This window comes from Ciconia boyciana, chromosome 28 (genome assembly GCF_034638445.1).
Source record: "Ciconia boyciana chromosome 28, ASM3463844v1, whole genome shotgun sequence".
Lineage (NCBI taxonomy): Eukaryota > Metazoa > Chordata > Aves > Ciconiiformes > Ciconiidae > Ciconia > Ciconia boyciana.
The window spans coordinates 2,050,937-2,071,865 of NC_132961.1; the positions used below are offsets into that span (position 1 = coordinate 2,050,937).

The 20,929-nt window shown below is 72.1% G+C and overlaps 5 protein-coding genes across 5 annotated transcripts; 3 read left to right on the top strand and 2 right to left on the bottom strand.

Annotated features, from left to right (window-relative positions):
• Window positions 1-39: 39 nt before the first annotated feature.
• On the top strand, window positions 40-4,354 carry TFPT (TCF3 fusion partner). The gene is made up of 6 exons (XM_072847694.1): window positions 40-109; window positions 778-1,037; window positions 2,508-2,574; window positions 2,669-2,738; window positions 3,504-3,706; window positions 4,327-4,354. The coding sequence occupies exons 2-6, from the start codon at window positions 782-784 to the stop codon at window positions 4,352-4,354; spliced, it is 624 nt and encodes a 207-aa protein (XP_072703795.1). The 5' UTR covers window positions 40-109; window positions 778-781.
• Window positions 4,355-4,483: 129 nt separating this feature from the next.
• Window positions 4,484-5,815, bottom strand: NDUFA3 (NADH:ubiquinone oxidoreductase subunit A3). Its single transcript, XM_072847800.1, is given in 5 exon segments — window positions 4,484-4,691; window positions 5,191-5,208; window positions 5,211-5,267; window positions 5,356-5,430; window positions 5,753-5,815. Coding segments are annotated over 5 exon segments (258 nt in total). The 5' UTR covers window positions 5,769-5,815; the 3' UTR covers window positions 4,484-4,599.
• Window positions 5,816-5,957: 142 nt separating this feature from the next.
• Window positions 5,958-10,141, top strand: LOC140644674 (uncharacterized). The gene is made up of 4 exons (XM_072847696.1): window positions 5,958-5,977; window positions 7,287-7,382; window positions 7,464-9,792; window positions 10,126-10,141. The coding sequence occupies exons 3-4, from the start codon at window positions 7,787-7,789 to the stop codon at window positions 10,139-10,141; spliced, it is 2,022 nt and encodes a 673-aa protein (XP_072703797.1). The 5' UTR covers window positions 5,958-5,977; window positions 7,287-7,382; window positions 7,464-7,786.
• Window positions 10,142-13,301: 3,160 nt separating this feature from the next.
• Window positions 13,302-15,914, top strand: RPL28 (ribosomal protein L28). Its single transcript, XM_072847760.1, has 5 exons — window positions 13,302-13,375; window positions 13,560-13,645; window positions 14,539-14,662; window positions 14,727-14,845; window positions 15,798-15,914. The coding sequence occupies exons 2-5, from the start codon at window positions 13,565-13,567 to the stop codon at window positions 15,897-15,899; spliced, it is 426 nt and encodes a 141-aa protein (XP_072703861.1). The 5' UTR covers window positions 13,302-13,375; window positions 13,560-13,564; the 3' UTR covers window positions 15,900-15,914.
• Window positions 15,915-16,551: 637 nt separating this feature from the next.
• On the bottom strand, window positions 16,552-20,266 carry RCVRN (recoverin). Its single transcript, XM_072847780.1, has 3 exons — window positions 19,886-20,266; window positions 18,304-18,415; window positions 16,552-16,637 (listed from the first exon to the last, which is right to left on the bottom strand). Exons 1-3 carry the CDS (start codon window positions 20,264-20,266, stop codon window positions 16,552-16,554), a joined length of 579 nt encoding a protein of 192 aa, XP_072703881.1.
• Between the last annotated feature and the right edge of the window lie 663 nt (window positions 20,267-20,929).

The window sequence follows — 20,929 nt, forward strand, 5'->3', positions numbered from 1 at the left end:
GCGCTCGGAACGTCATCACCGCGCGCCTCCCTGCCCCCCCTCGCCCCCCAGCCCGGAGCCGTCGCTTCTCGGGACCGGCAGCGGCCGCCGTGGGTGACGTCATCAGCGGGTGGGCAACGGGGGAGATGGGGCTGGGGGAGGGGAATGTCACGGGGGAGGGATTAACGGGGCTGGGGGGGTTAATGTCACCGGGGAGGGGGATAACGGGGCCGGGGGGGGAACTGGGGCTGGGGGAATTAATGGCACCGGGGAGGGGGATAACGAGGCCGGGGGTCGGGGGGGAACTGGGGCTGGGGGGGTTAATGTCACCGGGGGAGGGGATAACGGGGCTGGGGGGGGGAACCGGGGCCGGGGGGGGGGAACCAGGGCTGGGGGAATTAATGTCACCGGGGAGGGGGATAACGGGGCCAGGAACCGGGGCTGGGGGTTAATGGCACCGGGGAGGGGGATAACGGGGCCGGGGGGGGAACTGGGGCTGGGGGAATTAATGGCACCGGGGAGGGGATAACGGGGCTGGGGGGGTTAATGGCACCGGGGGAGGGGATAACGGGGCTGGGGGGGGAACTGGGGCTGGGGGAATTAATGGCACCGGGGAGGGGGATAACGGGGCTGGGGGGTTAATGGCACCGGGGAGGGGGATAACGGGGCCGGGGGGGAACCGAGGCTGGGGGAATTAATGGCACCGGGGAGGGGGATAACGAGGCCGGGGGGTTAATGTCACCGGGGGAGGGGGATAACGGGGCCGGGGGTGCCCCCTCACCCCCGGCCCTCCCCCAGCGCCATGGCGGGGGTGGCCTTCGAGGAGTTCTCGGCGCCGCCGGGGTCGGAGCTGGCGCTGCCGCCGCTCTTCGGGGGGAACATCCTGGAGAGCGAGCTGGAGACCGAGGTGGAGTTCGTGGACGGGGCGGGGCTGGGGGGCGAGCCCCGCCCCCGCGGGGAGGAGGAGGAGGAGGAGGAGGAAGGGCGGCGCCAGCGCGAGGCCGCCCGCCGCAAGCTGCAGGCCCTGGGCCGCCGCTGCCGGGAGATCGAGCAGGTGGGGGGAGGGGGGGACCCGCCCGCTGCGGGGACACGCCCCCCCGACACGCCCGCTGGGGGAGACGCCCCTTGCAGGCCAGGCTCCGCCCCCTTGGGACTGCCCCCCCTGCTTGACACAGTCTGAGAGAGCTGGCTCCGCCCCCCCGAGCTCAGGCTCCACCCCTAACGGCTCCAGCCCCGCCCATCGGTGGGGTGGCCACACCCCCTTAGGGACAGCCCCCACCATTGCTCCTCTGCAAGGAGCAGGCTCCGCCCCCAGAGCTCAGGCTCCGCCCCTAGAGTGCAGACTCCACCCCCAGGACACAGGCTCCACCCCTGAGGGCTCTGGTCCCACCCACCACCGGGGTGGCCACGCCCCCTTAGGGACAACCCTTTGTCTGCCTGGAGTTGGCTCCGCCCCCAGGGCTCAGGCTCCACCCCAAGACCTCTGGCCACACCCACCAATTGATGGCCACACCCACCCATGGGTGGCTCCGCCTCCTTTAGGAACAGGCTGTACCTTTACTCTCCTGTAGAGCTCAGGCTCCACCCCCCCAGATCCCAAGCTCCACCCCCCAGTCCTGGGCTCCACCCCCCCAGTCCCGGGCTCCACCCCCAATCCCAAGTGCCATTCCCATCCCAAGCTCCACCCCCAATCCCAAGCTCCACCCCATCCCAAGCTCCACCTCCCAGTCCCGGGCTCCACCCCCAATCCCAAGCTCCACCCCTGATTCCAGGCTCCACCCCATCCCAAGCTCCACCCCCCCAGTCCCAAGATCCACCCTCAATCCCAAGCTCCACCCCATCCCAAGCTGCACCCCCAGTCCCAAGCTCCACCCCCAGTCCCAAGCTCCACCCCCCAGTCCCAAGCTCCTCCCCCCAGTCCGGGGCTCCACCCCCAGTCCCAAGCTCCACCCTCCAGTCCCAAGCTCCACCCCCCCAGTCCTGGGCTCCACCCCCAATCCCAAGCTCCACCCCCCAGTCCTGGGCTCCACCCCTGATTCCAGGCTCCACCCCATCCCAAGCTCCACCACCCAGTCCCGGGCTCCACCCCCCAGTCCCAAGCTCCACCCCTATCCCAAGCTCCACCCCCAATCCCAAACTTTACCCCAGTCCCAAGCTCCACCCCAGTCCCAAGCTCCACCCCTGATTCCAGGCTCCACCCCAGTCCCAAGCTCCACCCCCAGTCCCAAGCTCCACCCCTGATTCCAGGCTCCACCCCATCCCAAGCTCCACCCCTAGTCCCAAGCTCCACCCCCAATCCCAAACTTTACCCCATCCCAAGCTCCACCCCATCCCAAGCTCCACCCCTGATTCCAGGCTCCACCCCATCCCAAGCTCCACCCCCAATCCCAAGCTCCACCCCTAAGCCCTCTGGCACCCCTCCCGCTGAATGGCCACACCCCCTCACAAAGAGCCCTCCCCAGGGCCCACCCCCAGGCCCTGCCCCCTCCCCCGGCCCCGCCCCCATCCTCTCGGCCCCGCCCCCAGGTGAACGCGGGCGCTGAGCCGGCTGCAGCAGCTCCAGCGAATCACACGGCGCCTGCAGCAGGAGCGGAGGTGAGCGGGGCGGGGACACGCCCGGGACACGCCCCCGGACACGCCCTCCCCCGGGCCACGCCCTGAGCCCCCCGTGCCCGTGTCCCCCCCCCAGGTTCCTGATGAAGCTCCTGGACGCCCACGGGGACCAGTACAGGCAGGGCCAGCTCACCTTCCTGCTGCAGGTGGGACCCGCCGCCCCACGGCCGCCCCACGGCTGCCCCACGGCTGCCCCACGGCCGCCCCACGGCCCCCGCGTGACTCCCTCATTACCCCACGGCTGCCCCACAGCTGCCCCGTGCCCCCCCATGGCCTCCCTACTGCCCCACAGCTGCCTCACGGTCCCCCCCACTGCCCCACGGCCGCCCCATGGCTGCCCCGCAGATGCCCCAAGGCCCCACAGCGGCCCCACGGCCCCCCGGCTGCCCCACAGCCCGCACCACTGCCCCACCGCTGCCTCGCAGCCCCTCATTACCCCACGGCTGCCCCATGGCCCCCCCACAGCTGCCCCACCACTGCCCCACGGCCACCCCATGGCCCCCCACAGCCCCACGGCTGCCCCACGGCCCCACCACTGGCCACCTACTGCCTCACGGCCCCCTCACTACCCCACAACCACCCCTTGGTCCCGCCCCAGCCCCATGGCTGCCCCATGGCTGCCCCCCCAGCCCCATGGCCACTGCATGGGTCCCCCAGCTCCCCACACCTGCCCCATGGACCCCCACAGGCCCCCCCACTGCCCCACAACCCCCATCGACCTCCACAGCTGCCCCACAGCTCCCACCACTGCCCCATTGCTGCCCCATGGCCCCCCACAGCCCCACAAACCCCGCAATTGCCCCACAACCCCCCCAACACCTCCTCCCCACCCCACACCCCCCAATCCTGCCCCACAACCCCCCGATTGCCCCACACCCCCTCAACTGCCCCCCGCCCCGCCCCTCCCCCAGGACGAGGGCACCCGCAGCACGGACGCCCCACCCCCGGCAACGCCGAGAACGAGCCCCGACAAGGAGCCGCCGCAGGGGCCCCACCCCCGCCCCCCAGCCCCCGGAGCCCCCAGCACCAAGCGGCGCCGGCGGCCGGAGCCCCGGGGGGAGGGGGCGGCGGGGGAGGGGCGGCCGCCCCTGCCCCCGATGGCTTCCCCACGCAGGTACGGGGGGAGGGGGCTGGGTTGGGGTGTGGGGGCTGGGGGCTGGTTTGGGGGTTCAGGGGCTGGGGTGGGGGTTCAGGGCGTTGGGGGCTGGGTTGGGGTACGGGGGTGGGGGGCTGGTTTGGGGTTGGTTTTGGGGGTGCAGGGAGGTTGGGGGGCTGGGTTGGGGTGCAGGATTTGGGGAATCGGGGGCTGGTTTGGGGAACTGGTTTTGGGGTGGGGGTTGGTTTTGGGGGCTCAGGGGGTTGGGGGCTGGTTTGGGGGTGGGGGCTGGGTTAGGGGTTTGGGGGCTGGTTTGGGGGGTGGGGGCTGGGTTAGGGTTTGGGGGCTGGTTTGGGGGTGGGGGCTGGGTTAGGGGTTTGGGGGCTGGTTTGGGGTTCAGGGCGTTGGGGGGCTGGGTTAGGGGTGCAGGGGTTGGGGCTGTGGGTTGGGGGGCTGGTTTTGGGGCTTCGGGGTTCCGGGGGCTGGGCTGGGGTCCAGGGGCTTGGGGGGCCGCTGGGGTTCGGGGGCCTCACCGCCGCGCCTCCGGCAGCTGAAGGGGAGGAGGAGGAGCCGGGGCCCCCCCCCCACCTGGCCCCCCAGCCCCCCGAGAAGCTCCTGCGCTTCCCCAAATTCTCCAGCCCCGGCGGCTGCAACGACTTCGACTGAGCCCGGCGCCGATTTGGGGGGCACGGGGGACCCCCCATCGGGGACCCCTCCCCCATCCCGGGGCCCCCCCCCATCGGGGACCCCCTCCCCCCATCCCGGCCCCCCCTCAATAAAGAGCCACGATTTGACCGCAAGCGCCGTGTTCTCAGCGAGCCCCGATACCGGGGTCCCCCCAAACCCCCCCAAATGTAAGGGGGGGGGGGGGGGCACCCAGTGTGGGGCCCCCCAAAAAACTGGGGGGGCTCTCAGAGGTTTTTGAGCCACTCCAGGCTGGGCCCCTCCTTGTCGCAGGGGTGGGAGGGCACGTCCGGCATGGTCCCGTCGTCCCGCAGCGGCACTGGGGGCGGGGGGTTGGGGTGCGGGGACCCCCAGGGCCCCCCTGAGGGGAGCTGGGGGGGGCCCGGCCCCGAATCTCCCCACCCCCCCCCCGCGCCATGGGAAGGGGGAGGGGGGGGCATGGGGTGTTGAGGGTCCCCGGGGGGTCTGGGGGGGGGTCTGGGGTCCCAGGGGTAATTGGGAGTGGGGTCCTGGGGGGGGTTCGGGGTCCCGGGGGGGCTTGGGGTCCCAGAGGGGTGGTTGGGGTCCCTGGGGGGGGTTGTTGGGGGTCCCAGGGGGAGGTTGGGGTCCCAGGGACGTTGTCGGGGGTTGCTGGGGATCTGGGGGCTGGTTGGGGGTCCCGGGGGGCTGGGGTCCCGGGGTGTGAGGGTCCCGGGGGGTTGGGGGTCCCGGGGGCTGGGGGTCCCGGGGGGCTGGGGTCCCGGGGGGTTGGGGGTCCCGGGGGGCTGGGGTCCCGGGGGGCTGGGGTCCGGGGGTTGGGGGTCCCGGGGGGTCCCTACCCGGGTAGGCGTAGGGGTGGCCCGGTTGATCATCCCCGAGTACCGGGTGTAGGGGCTGAGCAGCGGCGACACCAGGGCTGGGGGGAGGGGTCAGGGGGCGGGGGAGGGTCAGGGGGCGGGGGCACCCCCACCCTCCCCCGCCCTCCCCTCCCCTCCCCCGCTCACCCAGGGCGCCGATGCCGACGCTGGCGACGAGCACGGGCTCCCTCGCCCAGAGGCTCCTCAGGGCGGCCCCGATCCCTGGGGGGGGCGGGGAGTCAGGGCCCCCCCGGGACCCCCGACGACCCCGCCCCCGAACCCCGGACCCCAACGAGACCCCTGCAGCCCCCAAACCCCCTGCAGCCCCCCGGACCCCCAACCAGCCCCTGTTGAGATCCCCAACCCCCCGTGCAGCCCCCAGCCCCCAAACCCCGGACCCCCAACCAGACCCCCCAGCCCCCAACACCCCCGCAGCCCCCAGCGCCCCGGACCCCAACCAGACCCCCGAGACCCCAACCCCCCGCAGCCCCCAGCCCCCGGACCCCCAACCAGACCCCCCAGCCCCCAACCCCCCGCCGCTCACTGCCCAGCCCGGCCATGGCCGCTCCCAGCAGCCCCCGCGCCGCCCCTCCCCCCCCCCCCAAGGGCGTCCGGGCTGTGATGACGCAAGGGGGGGAGGGGCGGGGGGAAAGGGAGGGGGCGTGGCCACATCGGGACACGCCCTGCCCCGCCCGGCCCACGTGAGGGGGGCGGAGCTTTGGTCGGGAAACGAAACAGAAAGTGGGGGAGGGGCGCGGAGGAACCCCAGGTACCGGGAGGGGGAGAGGGGTCCCCATGGGGGAGGGGACAAGGGGAAAGGGGGCCCGATCCGGGGGTCACAATTCGGGGGAGGGGCAGGGAAGGGGTCCCCAAATCGCGGGGGAAGGGGGCAGGGGAAGGGGGCCCGATCCGGGCGGGGGTCCCCAATTGAGGGGGCGGGGCAGGGGTCCCCAGTAGTGGGGGGTGGGCAGGGGAGGGGCCCCGATCCGGGATGGGGGCAGGGAGGGGGGCCCTGATTTGGGGGAGGGGGGCCGATCCGGCGGGGGTGGTCCCCAATCGGGGGAGGGGGCAGGGAGGGTGCACAATCGGGGTGGGGGCAGGGGAAGGGGGCTGGGAGGGGTCCCCAGTGTGGGGGCGGGAGTGGGGGAAGGGGCCCGATCCGGGGAGGGGTTCCCCATGTGGGGGCGGGAGGGGTCACCAATGTGGGGGGCAGGGAAGGGCCCCCTCACCCACCCATCCCCCGCCGCCCCCAGGGATGTCGGGGCCGGCGGAGCTGCCGGGGGAGGGGCGGTGCTGGGGCCCCGCCCGGGGGCCCCTCCCTGCGCCCCCTCCTGCCCCACGGCCCCCACCCCCACCAGCCCCTCGGCCTCCCATCCCCCACGGTAAGGACCCCGAAACGGGGGAGGGGCCCATCGGGGCTGCCCCACTGCTCGGGACCCCCACATCGCTGCCCCACTGCTCTGCCCCACTGCCCTGGGACCCCAAAATTGGGGCTGCCTCACTGCTTGGGACCCCACATCGCTGCCCCACTGCTCTGCCCCACTGCCCTGGGACCCCAAAATTGGGGCTGCCTCACTGCTTGGGACCCCCACGTCACTGCCCCACTGCTCTGCCCCACTGCTCGGGACCCCATATCGGGGCTGCCCCACTGCTCTGGGACCCCCATATCAGGGCTGCCCCACTGCTCTGCCCTGCTGCCCTGGGACCCCAAAATTGGGGCTGCCCCACTGCTTGGGACCCCACATTGCTGCCCCACCGCTCTGGGACCCCCATATCAGGGCTGCCCCACTGCTCCGCCCCACTGCTCGGGACCCCCACGCCGCTGCCCCAACTGCTCTGCCCCGCTGCCCTGGGACCCCCATTACGGGGCTGCCCCACTGCTTGGGACCCCCACATCCCTGCCCCACTGTTCCACCCCACTGCCCCCCACATCTCCCCTGCCCCACTTCCCCGGGGAGCCAGGGCCGTCCCGGGCGGGGGGGTCCCCAAGCACGCGCGCGTACGTGGGGGTGCGCGCAGCTGCACGCGTGTGCACGCACCCTCCCCCTCACCTGCCCCCCCTGCCCCCCGCCCCCCAGCCGGGACCCTGCGCTGGGTGGAGGGGGAGGGGCTGGACTCCCTGGACCTGCTGCTGCCGCGATGGGACCCCCCCGGGGGCGACAGCACCCGCCCAGGTACCCACGGGGACCCCGGCGTCGGGCGGGTGGGGGGTGACCCCCCTCCGTGGGTGACCCCCCCTCATTTGTCCCCCCCAGCCGAGGAAGGGGCCCGGACCCGGCCAGCCCCACGGCACGGCGCGGGCTCGGGGGGGGCGAGGCCGCGGGCGTCCGGGCCCCCCCCCGCCACCTCCAAGGCCCCACGGACAAAGAAGGGGACCCAGGCGTCCGGGCCCCACGGCCCCACTTCAGCCCCACAACTTCAGAAGGGGACCCAGGCGTCCGGGCCCCACGGCCCCACTTCAGCCCCACAACTTCAGAAGGGGACCCAGGCGTCTGGGCCCCACGGCCCCACTTCAGCCCCACAACTTCAGAAGGGGACCCAGGCCTCCGGGCCCCCCAGCAGCCCTTTGGCCCCACAGATGCAGCCGGGGCCCCGGGCGTCTGGCACCCCACACGTCCCCCCATGGGGACAGAAGGGGACCCAGGCGTCCGGGCCCCACGGGACCCATTCAGCCCCATGGACTCAGAATGGACCCCAGGCGTCCGGGCCCCCCAAGAGCTCTTCAGCCCCACAGATGCAGCCGGCATCCGGCACCCCACACGTCCCCCTGTGGGGACAGAAAGGGACCCAGGCGTCCGGGCCCCACGGCACCTCTCCAGCCCCCCAGCTTCCCAAGGGGCCCCAGGTGTCTGGGCCCCACGGCACCCCCCACATCCCTCCAAGGACAAAGAAGGGGCCCCAGGCACCCGGGCCCCACGGCGCCCCTGTAGCCCCATGGGGACAGAAGGGGCCTCATGCGTCCGGGCCCCACGGCGCCCCAGTAGCCCCATGGGCTCAGAAAGGCACCCAGTTGTCTGGGCCCCACGGCAGCCCTCCAGCCCCCCAACTTCCCGAGGGGCCCCAGGCGTCCGGGCCCCCCGGCACCCCTCCGGCCCCCCAACTTCCCGAGAGCCCCCCGGCCCCCCGGCCCCCCAGCCCCTCGCCGGCGGGGGGGGACGGGGATCTGGGGGCGCTGGGGCGGGAGCTGGGGGTGCTGCTGGGGGGGCACCCGGGGGGGCTGTCGCTCTTCCAGCTGCGGGCGGCCTACCGCGCCGCCTTCCAGCGCCCGCTGCCCCTGGGCGCCGCCGCCTCCGCCCGCCTGCGCCTGCGCCAGCTGCCCCACGTCCTGCGCCTGCGGGGCTGCGGCGTCCAGACCCGCGTCCTGCCCCACGGCACGGGGGCGCGGCCGGGGGGCGGCCCCACGGCGCGGGGGGCGCCCGGCGAGGGGACCCCCAGGGCCGCCTCTCCGGGGCGGGACGCGTCCCCTCCGCCGTCCCCGACGCCGGACGTGTCCCCCGGCGGTGTCGCTGCCCGGGATGCGTCCCCGTCCCTGGTCACCTCTCCTGACGTGGCCCCTCCTGTGTCCCCCGGCGGCGTCACCACCCGAGGCGTGTCCCCGTCCCTGGTCCCCTCCCGTGTCACCCCCTGGGACGCGTCCCCTCCTGTGTCCCCGTCCCTGGTCACCTCCCATGTCACCCCCTGGGACGCGTCCCCTCCTGTGTCCCCGTCCCTGGTCACCTCCCGTGTCACCCCCTGGGACGCGTCCCCGTCCCTGGTCACCTCCCACGACATGTCCCCTCCTGTGTCCCCTTTTGCATCCCCAGGCGGTGTCACCACCCGAGACACGTCCCTATCCCTGGTCACCTCCCCTGACGTGTCCCCTCCTGTGTCCCCGTCCCTGGTCACCTCCCGTGTCACCCACTGGGATGTGTCCCCATCCCTGGTCACCTCCCCCGACGTGTCCCCTCCTGTGTCCCCCTTTGCGTCCCCAGGCGGTGTCACCACCCAAGGCGTGTCCCTATCCCTGGTCACCTCCCGTGTCACCCACTGGGACGTGTCCCCTCCTGTGTCCCCGTCCCTGGTCACCTCCCGAGTCACCCACTGGGACGCGTTCCCGTCCCTGGTCACCTCCCCCGTGTCCCCTCCTGTGTCCCCGTCCCTGGTCACCTCCCGTGTCACCCGCTGGGACGCGTCCCCATCCCTGGTCGCCTCCCCCGACGTGTCCCCTCCCATGTCCCCTTTTGCGTCCCCAGGCAGTGTCACCACCCGAGACACATCCCTATCCCTGGTCACCTCCCACGACATGTCCCCTCCTGTGTCCCCCTTTGCGTCCCCAGGCGGTGTCACCACCCGAGGCGTGTCCCCGTCCCTGGTCCCCTCCCGTGTCACCCACTGGGACGTGTCCCCTCCTGTGTCCCCGTCCCTGGTCACCTCCCGTGTCACCCGCTGGGACGCGTCCCCGTCCCTGGTCACCTCCCCCGACGTGTCCCCTCCCGTGTCCCCAGCCAGCGTCACCCCCCCGGACGCGTCCCCTCTTGCGTCCCCAACCTTTGTCACCGGCCGCGCCTGGTCCCCCGCCCCCCGGGCTGTCCCCCGCCCTGGGCCGTGTCCCCAACCCCCGTCACCCCCGGGCCCTGTCCCCACCCCCTCCCCCCTCCCAGCCGCTGTCCCTGTCCCCGCTGCCGGCGCCCCCGCCCGCCCCGCCCCCGCCACCCCCCGCCCCCTGAGCGCTGCACCCTCCTCTAGGGTGGGGGAGGGGCAGGGGGACGGGGGGCGGGGCGGCCCCAGTTCAGGGGGGTTTCGACCCAAATTCTGGGGGCGCTGCCCCACCGCGGGGGGGTGACCCCACTCGGGGGGTGCCGGCCCGCGGGGCTGCCTGTGGGGGAGGGGCCGAGCCCTCCCCCCCCAATCCGGCCGCTTTTCCCCCCAAACCCCGAGCAATAAAGCGCTGTGACCCACCGCGAGTGCGGGCGCCCTGGGGGAGGGGGCACCCGTGGGGGAGGGGAGCGCGCCCTCCCCATCCCCGGCTGCAGCGGAGCGATATTGATTAATTCCCTTTTAATTACAGCAAAGGGTGGGGGCGGGGCTGTGCCACCACCTCGGGGGGGGGTTTGGGGGGTCCCCCCAGCAGGGCTGGGCCTCCTCCAGCCCCACATCCGTGGGGCAGCGCCGTGGGGCAGGGGGATGGGGGGCAGGGTCCCTCGGGGGGCTCCCCCCAGCCCCACGGCGCTGCCGCAGCTCCAGGGCGGTCTTGGTGTAGGGGCAGCGCCGTGGGGCAGGGGCGATGTGGGGCAGTGGGGCAATGCGGGGCAGCACTGTGGGGCAAGGTTGCTGTGGGGCAGCACCGGGGGGCAGAGTCGCCGTGGGGCAGCACTGTCGGACAGCGCCACGGGAGAGAGTCGCTGTGAGGCAGCACCGTGGGGCAGGGTCGCTGTGGGGCAGGGTCACCGTGGGGCAGGGCTGTGGGACAGCGCCATGGGGCAGGGCCGCCATGGGGCAGGGTCGCCGTGGGGCAGGGTCGCTGTGGGACAGGGTCGCTGTGGGACAGGGCCACCGTGGGGCAGGGTCACCGTGGGGCAGGGCTGTGGGACAGCACCATGGGGCAGGGTCGCCGTGGGGCAGGGTCGCCGTGGGGCAGGGTCGCTGTGAGGCAGGGTCGCTGTGGGACAGGGCCACCGTGGGGCAGGGCCACCGTGGGGCAGGGCTGTGGGACAGCACCATGGGGCAGGGTCGCCGTGGGGCAGGGTCGCTGTGGGGCAGGGCTGTGGGGCAGGGTCTCCGTGGGGCTCGGCTGTGGGACAGCACCATGGGGCAGGGTCGCCGTGAGGCAGGGTCGCTGTGGGGCTGGGTCACCGTGGGGCAGGGCTGTGGGACAGCACCGTGGGGCAGGATCGCCGTGGGGCAGCGTTGCTGTGGGGCAGGGTCTCCGTGGGGCAGCATTGCTGTGGGGCAGGGTCGCCGTGGGGCAGGGTCGGTCTCAGCGCAGGGACGGAGGCGAAGCGGAGCCGGGGCCACCCTGGGGGCACCGGGGGGTTAACGAGGACCCAGGCGTCCGGGCCCCCCAACCCCCCCAGACCCCCAACCCCCCCCGACGCCCCCCCCAGTCGGTTCCCCCAGGGGATGAGGGGGGGCGGGGGGGGCCCATCTTCCCGCCGTAATTAGCGCAGGGGCTAATGAACGGGGGGAGGGGAAGGGGCACAGACACCCCCGTGAAGGTGACCCCCAACCGCCCCCGCCCCCTGTACCTGGGTGGGTGCTGGGCTCGGGTGGGCGCTCACGGCAGCAGGAGGCGAGCGGCCAGGACGAGGCCCCCTAACTTGGGGGGCAGCAGGGCGGCGGCGGCGGCGGGGGACCCCGGTAGCAGGGGGGCTGCTCGGGCGGGGGCTCCTGCGTCCAGACCGGGTCTGTGGGGAGAGAAAGAAAGGGGGGGAGGGGGTTAGCGGGGTGCGGGGGCTGGGGGGGCACGGCCGCCCCCACTCACCCGGGGGTCCCGCAGGCGGGCGCGGAGCTGGCCCAGGGCGCGGCTGAGGTTGCGCAGGGTCCCCTCCAGGCGGGCGTTCTCCCCCGCAGCCCCCGCAGCGCCTCCTGCAGCTGGAAGGGGACCCCCCCAAAACCAACGCCAGCAGGGCCAGGGCACCCCAGCGCCCCATGGCCGCCCCGCGCTCGGCCCGCCCCGCCCCCGCCCCCGCCCCCGCGATGCCATCGACCCCCCGTGGTGCCATCGACCCCCCGTGATGTCATCGACCCCCGTGGTGCCATCGACCCCCCGGGATGACATCGACCCCCCCCCGTGTAGGCCCAGGGGGCTGGGGAGGGGAGGCCTCCTGCCCCCAGCCCCACGGAGCCCCCCATTCTCCCTTCCCCCAGCCCCACGGACCCCCCAGCCCCACTCCTGCCCCCAAGTCCCCCTCACAACCCCGATTCCAGCCCCCCCATGGCCCCACTCGGGACGCTCCCAGCCCCATGGCCCCCCCAGCCCCACTCCCCCTCACAGCCCCCATGTCCCCCATAGCCTCCCACATCTCCCCACAGCCCCCCGTTCCGCCACGTCCCCCACACCCCCCATGTCCCCCACATCCCCCACACCCCTTCACATCCCCCGTGTCCCCACACCCCCAATAGCCCCCTGCCCCGTGTCCCCTCATGTCCCCCATGTCCCCACGTCCCCCACATCTCCCTATAGCCCCCATGTGTCCCCACATCCCCTCACATCCCCCATGTCCCCCAGCTCCCATGTCCCTCACATCCCCCCACGTCCCCAATGTCCCCCCGTGCCCCCCCATGTCCCCAAGTCCCCCCACGTCCCCCATAGCCCCCGTGTCCCCAATGTCCCCTAAATAGCCCCCACGTCCCTCACATCCCCCATGTCCCCCCTAGCTCCCATGTCCCCAATGTCCCCCAACAGCTCCCATGCCCCTCACATCCCCCATGTCCCCAATGTCCCCCGTGCCCCCCATGTCCCCAAGTCCCCCCACGTCCCCCTTAGCTCCCATGTCCCCAATGTCCCCCAATAGCCCCCATGTCCCCAGTGTCCCCCGGGTCCCCAGGTCCCCCCGTCCCCTCACGTCCCCGACGCCTCACGCCCGGCGCGCAGCACCGAAAAGAGCGGGAAGCGGCCGAAGCCCCGCCCCTCTCCGGGAATTCCCGAACGGCGCCGAAAGAATCCGAACGTCCCTTCCGAGGCGGCGTCGGAGATTACCGAGCGTCGGCGGAAAGAGCCGAGCCGAGCGGGGGCGGGGATTGCCGAAGGGAGGCGGGGATCGGCGGGGGGCGGAGATTGCCGAGCGGATGGCGGGGATTGGGGGGCGGAAGGGGGAGGTTGCCGAAGAGTGGCGGGGATTGCCGAAGGGAGGGCGGGGATTGTCGAAGGGAGGGCGGGGATTGCCGAAGGGAGGCGGGGATCGGCGGGGGGGGGGCGGAGATTGCCGAGCGGATGGCGGGGATTGCCGAGCGGAAGGCGGAGGTTGCCGAAGAGTGGCGGGGATTGACGAAGGGAGGGCGGGGATTGTCGAAGGGAGGGCGGGGATTGCCGAAGGGAGGGCGGGGATTGTCGAAGGGAGGGCGGGGATTGCCGAAGGGTGGGGCGGAGATTACCGAAGCGTGCCGGAGATTGCCGAAGCGGTGGGTGTCTCTCGCCGTACCGCGCGCCTCACGCTCCTTCCGTTTCCGGCGGCGGCAGCGAGCGGAGGTGCCGCGTGTGGCTCCGGCCGGGAGGGCCCGATCCTGAGGGGGGTGACGGGGACACACACGGATTTGGGGGTCCTGAGGGGGTAGGGGGGCCTTGGGGGGGGTCCTGAGGGGGTTTGGGGGGCGGCCGGGCCGCGGGTGCTGGGCCCCGGCGGGCGCTGAGGGCCGCTCCGCCGCTCCGGCAGGCGCCATGTCGTCCCACCTGCAGTGGATGGTGGTGCGGAACTGCTCCAGCTTCCTCATCAAGCGGAACAACCAGACCTACAGCACCGTCAGTGCCGCCGCGGGGCGGGGGGCCGGGCGGGACCCCCCCACAGACACCGCGGGGGGGGCACGGGCTTGGGGACCCCCCCGAGACACCCCAGGCCCCAGGAGGGGCCGCAGGCCGCCAGATCCGCCATGTTAATGCCCAAAGGGGGGGATCCGGGTGCCCCCCCAGAGGCTCGGCCCCCCCCCCGACACCCCTGGGCCCCCAAGATCCCTGGGTTCCCCCTCGGGCTTTTCCCACCCCTGGGCCCCCGAGACCCTGGGCCCGACCCCTGTGCCCCCCTCAAGACCCCTGGGCTCCCGACTCTTTGGGCCCCCCGACCCCCGGGCCTGACCCCTTGACCCCCCAAGACCCTTAGGCCCCCCCCAGACCCCTGGGTCCCCCCGGGCCTCCCCGACCCTTTGGACCCCCCCAAGACCACTGGGACCCCCTTCGCCACCCTTTGCCCTCCCCCAGACCCTTGGGTCCCCCCAACCCTTCACCCACCACCCCGAGACCCCTGGGCTCCCCCCGACCCTTCCCTTCCCCACCAGACCCCTGGGCCCCCCTCCCGACTCCTTCCCTCCCCTGGGACCCCCCGACCCTTCCCTTCCCCACCAGACCCCTGGGCCCCCCTCCCGACCCTTCCCTCCCCTGGGACCCCCGACCCTTCCCTTCCCCACCAGACCCTGGGCCCCCCTCCCGACTCCTTCCCCTCCCCTGGGACCCCCCCCGACCCTTCCCTTCCCCACCAGACCCCTGGGCCCCCTCCCGACCCTTCCCTCCCCTGGGACCCCCCCCCGACCCGACCCTTTCCCTCCCCTGGGACCCTCCCCCCCGACCCTTCCCTCCCTGCCAGACCCCTGCCCCCCCAGACCCCGTACCCCCCCGACCCTCCACACACCCGCCCCCCGCAGGAGCCGAACAATCTGAAGGCCCGCAATTCCTTCCGCTACAACGGGCTGATCCACCGCAAGACCGTGGGGGTGGAACCGGCCCCCGACGGCAAAGGCATCGTGGTGGTGCTGAAGAAACGCGCCGGTGGGTGTCGTGGCCCCCCGGCCCCCCCGCTCTGCACCCCCAGTTTCTCACCCCCACCCCCCAGGGCAGCGCAAACCCGCCAGCTCCTACAACCGGGTGACGATCCACCGCGACGCCCGGGCCACCCTGGGCAGCGTCCGGCACCTCATCCGCAAGGACAAGTACCGGCGGGACCTGCGCATGGTGAGGGGGGCCCGCAACCGGGGGGCCACAACCAGGGGGCCCCATAACCCGGGGGGGGGCCCCATAACCCGGGGAGGGGTCCCCACAACCGGGGGGGCACAACCTGGGGAGGGTGTTTCACAACCCGGGGGAGGGGGGCCACAACCCGGGGGGGGCCACAACCGGGGGAGGGGGTCCCCACAACCCGGGGAGGGGTCCCCACAACCCGGGGAGGGGTCCCCACAACCCGGGGAGGGGCCCCACAACCCGGGGGGCCCACAACCGGGGAGGGGGTCCCCACAACCCGGGGGGGGGCCACAACCGGGGAGGGGTCCCCACAACCCGGGGGGAGGGGCACAACCTGGGGAGGGTGTTTCACAACCCGGGGGGTCCCCACAACCCGGGGAGGGGCCCCACAACCCGGGGGGGTCCCCACAACCCGGGGAGGGGTCCCCACAACCGGGGGGCCCCACAACCCGGGGTGGGGGGGTCCACAACCCCGGGGGTCTTCACAACCCGGGGGCCTTTCCGTGACTGAGGGGATTACTCGGGATCATGGGGGTCCCCGCAATCTTGGGGGCTCCAGGGGGGCTCTCCTCGACCTTGGGGGCTTTTCCTTCACCCTGAGGGGATTGGTTTTGGTCGTGGGGGTCTGCACAACCCTGGGGGGCTTATCACAACTTTGGGGGTCTTTACAACCCTAGGGGCCCCCCTCGATTCTGAGGGGTTATTCTTGACTGGGGGGTGATGGATTTTGGGGGGCTCCCCACAACTCCTGGGGGGTCTTCATGACCTGGGGGGCCCTCATAACCCTGGGGGCTCCCCAGACCTTGGGGAGGGGGGCTTCTTGTGAACCTGGGGCGGTCCCTGAGGGGGTCTCCTGGGATTACAAGAGGACCCATTGGGGTGCCCCCCTGCTTTTGTGGGGGTGTGCCCCCCTTTCTGGGGAGCCCCCTGACGCCGTGCCCCCCAGGCCGCCCTGCGCCGGGCCAGCGCCATCCTGCGCAGCCAGAAGCCGGTGGTGGTGAAGAAGAAGAGGGTCCGGGCGGCGAAGGCCCCTGAGCCCCCCAAATAAAGGCTCCCGACAGCCCCCCCCGACTCCGCTCTTCGTTTGGGGGGGGGGGGGGAGGTTTTTGGGGGGGTAAAAGGGTGCCAGCACCCCAAATCCCACCCCTCCCTCCTGGGGGGGGGGCAGCTCGTTCTGTTACACCCCAGGTGCCCCCCATCTTTTGGGGGGCTCTGAGGTCGTGCACGGTTTTGGGGACCCCCAAAGCCATCTGGGTGGGGGTCCCCTTTTGTCGTGGCCCCCACCCCATACCGTGGACCCCCATTCATGTGTGTCCCTCAGGGCCATCACCCCCCAAGCCATCCCATGCCCCCCCAATTTCGTGTCCCCCCAAACCCATCCTGCGCCCCCATATGTGTGTGTGTCCCGTCTCTGTGCCCCCCACCCTGGGACCCCCCCCCATTTCATGTGCCCCCCAAACCCATCCCATGCCCCCCATCCTCCCCCCCAATTCGTGTGTGTCCCCCCCCCAGTGTCATTGTGTCCCCCACCCCCATCCTGGGACCCCCGTGTCCCCTCCAACCCCCCGGGACCCCCAATTTCGCGTGTGCCCCACCAACCCATCCACGCCCCCCCGTGTCCCCCCGCCCCCAAACTCTCCGCAGCAGGGGAGGTGCCAAGCTCTTTATTACCCCTGCCCCCCCATTTTTGGGGCCCCCCCCTATTTCTTGGGCTCGTACTGGATGAGGCGCATGATGGCGTCGTTCTTCATGACGCCGTCGATGAACTCCCCCTCCGCCAGCTTGTCTGGGGGGGGAGGAGGTCAGGGCGGGGGGGACCCCCAAGGGGACCCCCCCCCCCAGAGGGGACCCCCTGCCAAGGGACCCCAACCCCCCGCGGGGACCCCAAGGAAACACCACCCCCCCTCCCCAGAGGGGAAACCCCCCAAGGGGGAACCCCCAACCCCGGGACCCCCCAAACCCATCCTGCGACCCCCCATGTCTTCCGCCCCCCGGTGTCGGGGACCCCCGCCCCCCCAGCGGAGCCTGCCTTGCCCGGGGGGTCTGGAGGGGGGGGCGGTTTTGGGGTGCTGGGGGTGGGGAGGGGAGTCCCTGGGGGGATTTTGGGGTGCTGGGGGAGAGGGAGAGTCCCTGGGGGATTGGGGGCAGGGGAGTCCCTGGGGGGATTGGGGTGCCTGGGGGATTTTGGGGTGCCCGGGGGGTGGGCATGCCCTGGGGGCGGTTTTGGGGTACGGGGGGGTTGGGGTGCCCGGTGGAATTTGGGGGTGTCTGTGGGCGGTGTTGGGGTGCCCTGGGGGTAGGGGGATGCCCAGAGGAGGATTTTGGGGTGCTGGGGGGGATTTTGGGGTGTTGGGGGTGTATTGGGGTGATGGGGGTAGGGGAGTCCCTGGGGGATTTTGGGGTGCCCGGGGGTTTGGGGATTCCCGGGGGTTTTGGGGTGCCCGGGGCGTATGGGGGTGCGGGGGATTTTGGGGTGTCTGGGGGTGTTGTGGTACTGGGGGTGACTTTGGGGTGCCCTAGGGAGGATTTTGGGGGAGCAGGGGGATTTTGGGGTGCCCTGGGGTTTTGGGGTGCCCTGGGTTTTGGGGTGCCCGGGGGCGTATGGGGGTGCAGGGGGATTTTGGGGTGCCTGGGGGTGTTGGGGTGCTCGCAGGGGGTATGGGAGTGCGGGGAGGGGATTTTGGGGTGTCCGGGGGTGTTGGGGTGCCCAGGGGGTGTTGGAGTGCGGGGGGGATTTTGGGGTGCCCGGGGGATATGGGGGTGCCGGGGGTGTGGGGGTGCCAGGGGGATATGGGGGTGCCCGGGGGCTATGGGGGTGCAGGGGGATATGGGGGTGCCCGGGGTGTTGGGGTGCAGGGGGATATGGGGGTGCCCGGGGGGATATGGGGGTGCCGGGGGAGCTATGGGGGTGCCCGGGGGTGTTGGGGTGCCCGGGGGATATGGGGGTGCCCGGGGGGCTGTGGGGGTGCCGGGGTGTGGGGGTGCCCGGCAGGGATATGGGGGTGCCCGGGGGATATGGGGGTGCCGGGGGGCTATGGGGGTGCCCGGGGGCTGTGGGGGTGCCGGGGGTCTATGGGGTGCCGGGGCTGTGGGGGTGCCGGGGGATGTTGGGGTGCCCGGGGGCTGTGGGGGTGCCCGGGGGGCTATGGGGTGCCGGGGCTGTTGGGGTGCAGGGGGCTGTGGGGGTGCCGGGGGATATGGGGGTGCCCGGGGGCTATGGGGGTGCCGGGGGGCTATGGGGGTGCCGGGGGATATGGGGGTGCCGGGGGGCTATGGGGGTGCCGGGGGATATGGGGGTGCCGGGGGGCTATGGGGGTGCCCGGGGGCTGTGGGGGTGCCGGGGGATATGGGGTGCCGGGGCTGTGGGGGTGCCGGGGCTGTGGGGGTGCCGGGGGGGCTATGGGGGTTCCCGGGGGGATATGGGGGTGCCGGGGCTGTGGGGGTGCCCGTACCGTTCTCCCCCTTCCGGAAGTACCCCCAGAGTTTGTCCGCCCGCTTCTGGGGGCTGTTCTCGTCCTCGGGCAGCAGCTTCTGCTCCTCGGGCGGGATCATCTTGAAGATGGCCTGGGGGGCAGGCACCCTATAGCCCCCTATAGCCCCCTATAGCACCCTAGGGGCACCCTAGGGGCACCCCGGGGCCGCGGGGACCCCCTAAAGACCCCCCAGGGAGCCCCAGAACTGCGGGGGGCCCATAGAGACCCCCCAGACTCACGGGGGGGGGGGGGTGTCATATAGGGACCCCATAGGGACTCCAATAGCTGCGGGGTGCCCTATAGGGACCCCCAAGGACCCCACAGGCACCCCAGAGACCCTAAAGCCCCTCGGGACCCCCCGGACCCCCGGGGATCCTATAGGGACCCCGAGAATCACAGGAACCCTATAAGCCACCCCCAGCCCCCCAACCTCACAGGGGCCCCCCAGCCCCTATAGACACCCCCAGCCCCATAGGGACCCCTCCAGCCCCTATAGACACCCCCAGCCCCATAGGGACTCCTCCAGCCCCTATAGACATCCCCCACCCTATAGAGCTCCCCCAGCCCCTATAGACACCCCCAGCCCCATAGGGACCCCTCCCCGGGTCCCCTTAATTAACTCCGGGGGGAGGGATTAGCCCCCCTCCCCCAATCCCCCTCGCCCTGCCCATCCCCCAAAGCAGCTTAACCCGCCCCGCCCCCCCCCCCCCCGGCTTTTTCCATCCGGGATTAACGGGGGGGAGGGGTGGGGGGCAAAGCCAATTAGTGCTTAATTAGCCCCGGGGGCTAATCCCCCACCCACCCATCCCCCCCCGCTCAGACCCCCACCCCCACTCCCTGGGTGATCTGTTGGGGAGAGGGGGTCTGACCTAGGGGGGGATGGGCGGGTGGGGGATGGGCTGGGGGCACAGGGACCCCCTGAGGGACCATGGGACCCCCTCCTGCCCCACAGATCACCATCGCCCCATGGTACCCCAGCCCCACGGGTCCCCAGTGCCCCACGGCACCTTCTCACCCCATTACACCACGGAACCTCCTCGCCCCACAGAACCTTCTCACCCCACAGGACATTCTCACCCTATGGGTCTCCATGACACCATGGGACCTTCCTGCCCCATGGGATCTTCTCACCCCATAGATCTCCATGACACCATAGGATCTTCTCACCCCATGGGATCTTCTCGCCCCATGGGATCTTCTCGCCCCATGGGACCTTCTTGCCCCATGGGACCTTCTTGCCCCATAGGTCACCATCGCCCCATGGGATCTTCTCACCCCATGGGATCTTCTCGCCCCATGGGACCTTCTTGCCCCATAGGTCACCATCGCCCCATGGGATCTTCTCAGCCCATGGGACCTTCTTGCCCCATAGGGCTCCATGACACCATGAGACCCTCTCTCCCCACGGGACCTTCTCTCCCCACGGGACCTTCTTGCCCCATAGGGCTCCATGACACCATGAGACCCTCTCTCCCCACGGGACCTTCTCTCCCCACGGGACCTCCTCGCCCCACGGGCCCTCCTCGCCCCACAGCTCCTTCCCCCCCGCCCCCAGCCTCACCGTGATGATCTCCAACACCTCGTTCTTGCTGATCTCCCCGTTCCGATCCACGTCAAAGAGGGAGAAAGCCCACTCCAACTTGAGGTGGGTCTTCCCCGAGGAGGTGAGGTGGAGGGCGATGATGTACTCCCGAAAATCCAAGGTGCCGTCGTCGTTGGTGTCGAAGCTGCGGAAGACGTGGCGGGCGTAGCCCTGCGGCTCCGAGTTGGGGAAGAAGGTGCCGTAGATCTTCTCGAACTCGGCGCGGCTGATGCGCCCGTCGGGACACTGGCGCTGGAAGCTCTCGTACCAGCGGCACAGCTCCTCCTCGGAGTAGCGCGTGCTGGCCTTCAGGTCCTCCAAGATCTCCTTGGACAAGGCCCCGCTCCGAGCGTTCCCCATGGTGGGAACAGGGACCCCCCCCACCCCGACCCCCCCCCTCGCGGGAGGATGAGGATGGTGATGGTGGCGATGGACCTGCCCTTGCTGCAGGGTTGGGCCAGGAGCCGGCTCTTATAGGGGCTGGGGATCCGGGGGGGGTCGGTGCCCCCCGCCCTGAGCACCGCGGGGGATGAAGGTGATCCCGGCTTAGCGGGGCCACGTGGGGGTGGGGGGTGGGGGCCGCTGCTTGGAGAGACACCCCCCTCCCCCCAGCCTGGGATGGAGCTGGGGACCCCCCAGCACCCCTCCCCCCCTTAAGAGGGGACCCCAACACCTCCCGCCCAGCAGCCCCCCAAACACCTCCCCCCGGTGTGGAGGCACCCTTGAGAGGGGACCCCAAAACCCCCACCCCAGTGGACCCCCGACTCCCCCATCGAAGAAGCCCCCCAAACACCCCCTCCCCAAACACCCCTGCATGGAGCCTCCCCCCTTGAGACCCCCCCAAGTAGAGACACCCCCCAAAATACCCTCTCCAGTCGCCCCCAACCCCCCATAGAGACACCCCTTGAGAGGGGCCCCCAAAACCCCTCCTCCAAAGACCCCCCAGAAATCCCCCAACCACCCCTTCATGAGGACCCCCCTTGGGAGGCCCCCAACACCCCCTGTATGGGGGACCCCCAAAAT

Bases quoted from the DNA above. Each gene is read 5' to 3' on its own strand.
- TFPT (XM_072847694.1), top strand. From the start codon at position 782: ATGGCGGGGGTGGCCTTCGAGGAGTTCTCGGCGCCGCCGGGGTCGGAG. The intron at 1,038-2,507 runs GGGGAGGGGGGG...CCGCCCCCAGGT, and splicing joins CCGGGAGATCGAGCAGGTGG to GAACGCGGGCGCTGAGCCGG. The intron at 3,707-4,326 runs GTACGGGGGGAG...CAAATTCTCCAG, and splicing joins CCGATGGCTTCCCCACGCAG to CCCCGGCGGCTGCAACGACT.
- LOC140644674 (XM_072847696.1), top strand. From the start codon at position 7,787: ATGCAGCCGGGGCCCCGGGCGTCTGGCACCCCACACGTCCCCCCATGG.
- RPL28 (XM_072847760.1), top strand. From the start codon at position 13,565: ATGTCGTCCCACCTGCAGTGGATGGTGGTGCGGAACTGCTCCAGCTTC. The intron at 14,663-14,726 runs GTGGGTGTCGTG...CCCACCCCCCAG, and splicing joins GGTGCTGAAGAAACGCGCCG to GGCAGCGCAAACCCGCCAGC. The intron at 14,846-15,797 runs GTGAGGGGGGCC...CGTGCCCCCCAG, and splicing joins ACCGGCGGGACCTGCGCATG to GCCGCCCTGCGCCGGGCCAG.
- RCVRN (XM_072847780.1), bottom strand. From the start codon at position 20,266: ATGGGGAACGCTCGGAGCGGGGCCTTGTCCAAGGAGATCTTGGAGGAC. The intron at 18,416-19,885 runs GTGAGGCTGGGG...CCTGCCCCCCAG, and splicing joins AGGTGTTGGAGATCATCACG to GCCATCTTCAAGATGATCCC. The intron at 16,638-18,303 runs GTACGGGCACCC...CTCCCCCCCCAG, and splicing joins CTTCCGGAAGGGGGAGAACG to ACAAGCTGGCGGAGGGGGAG.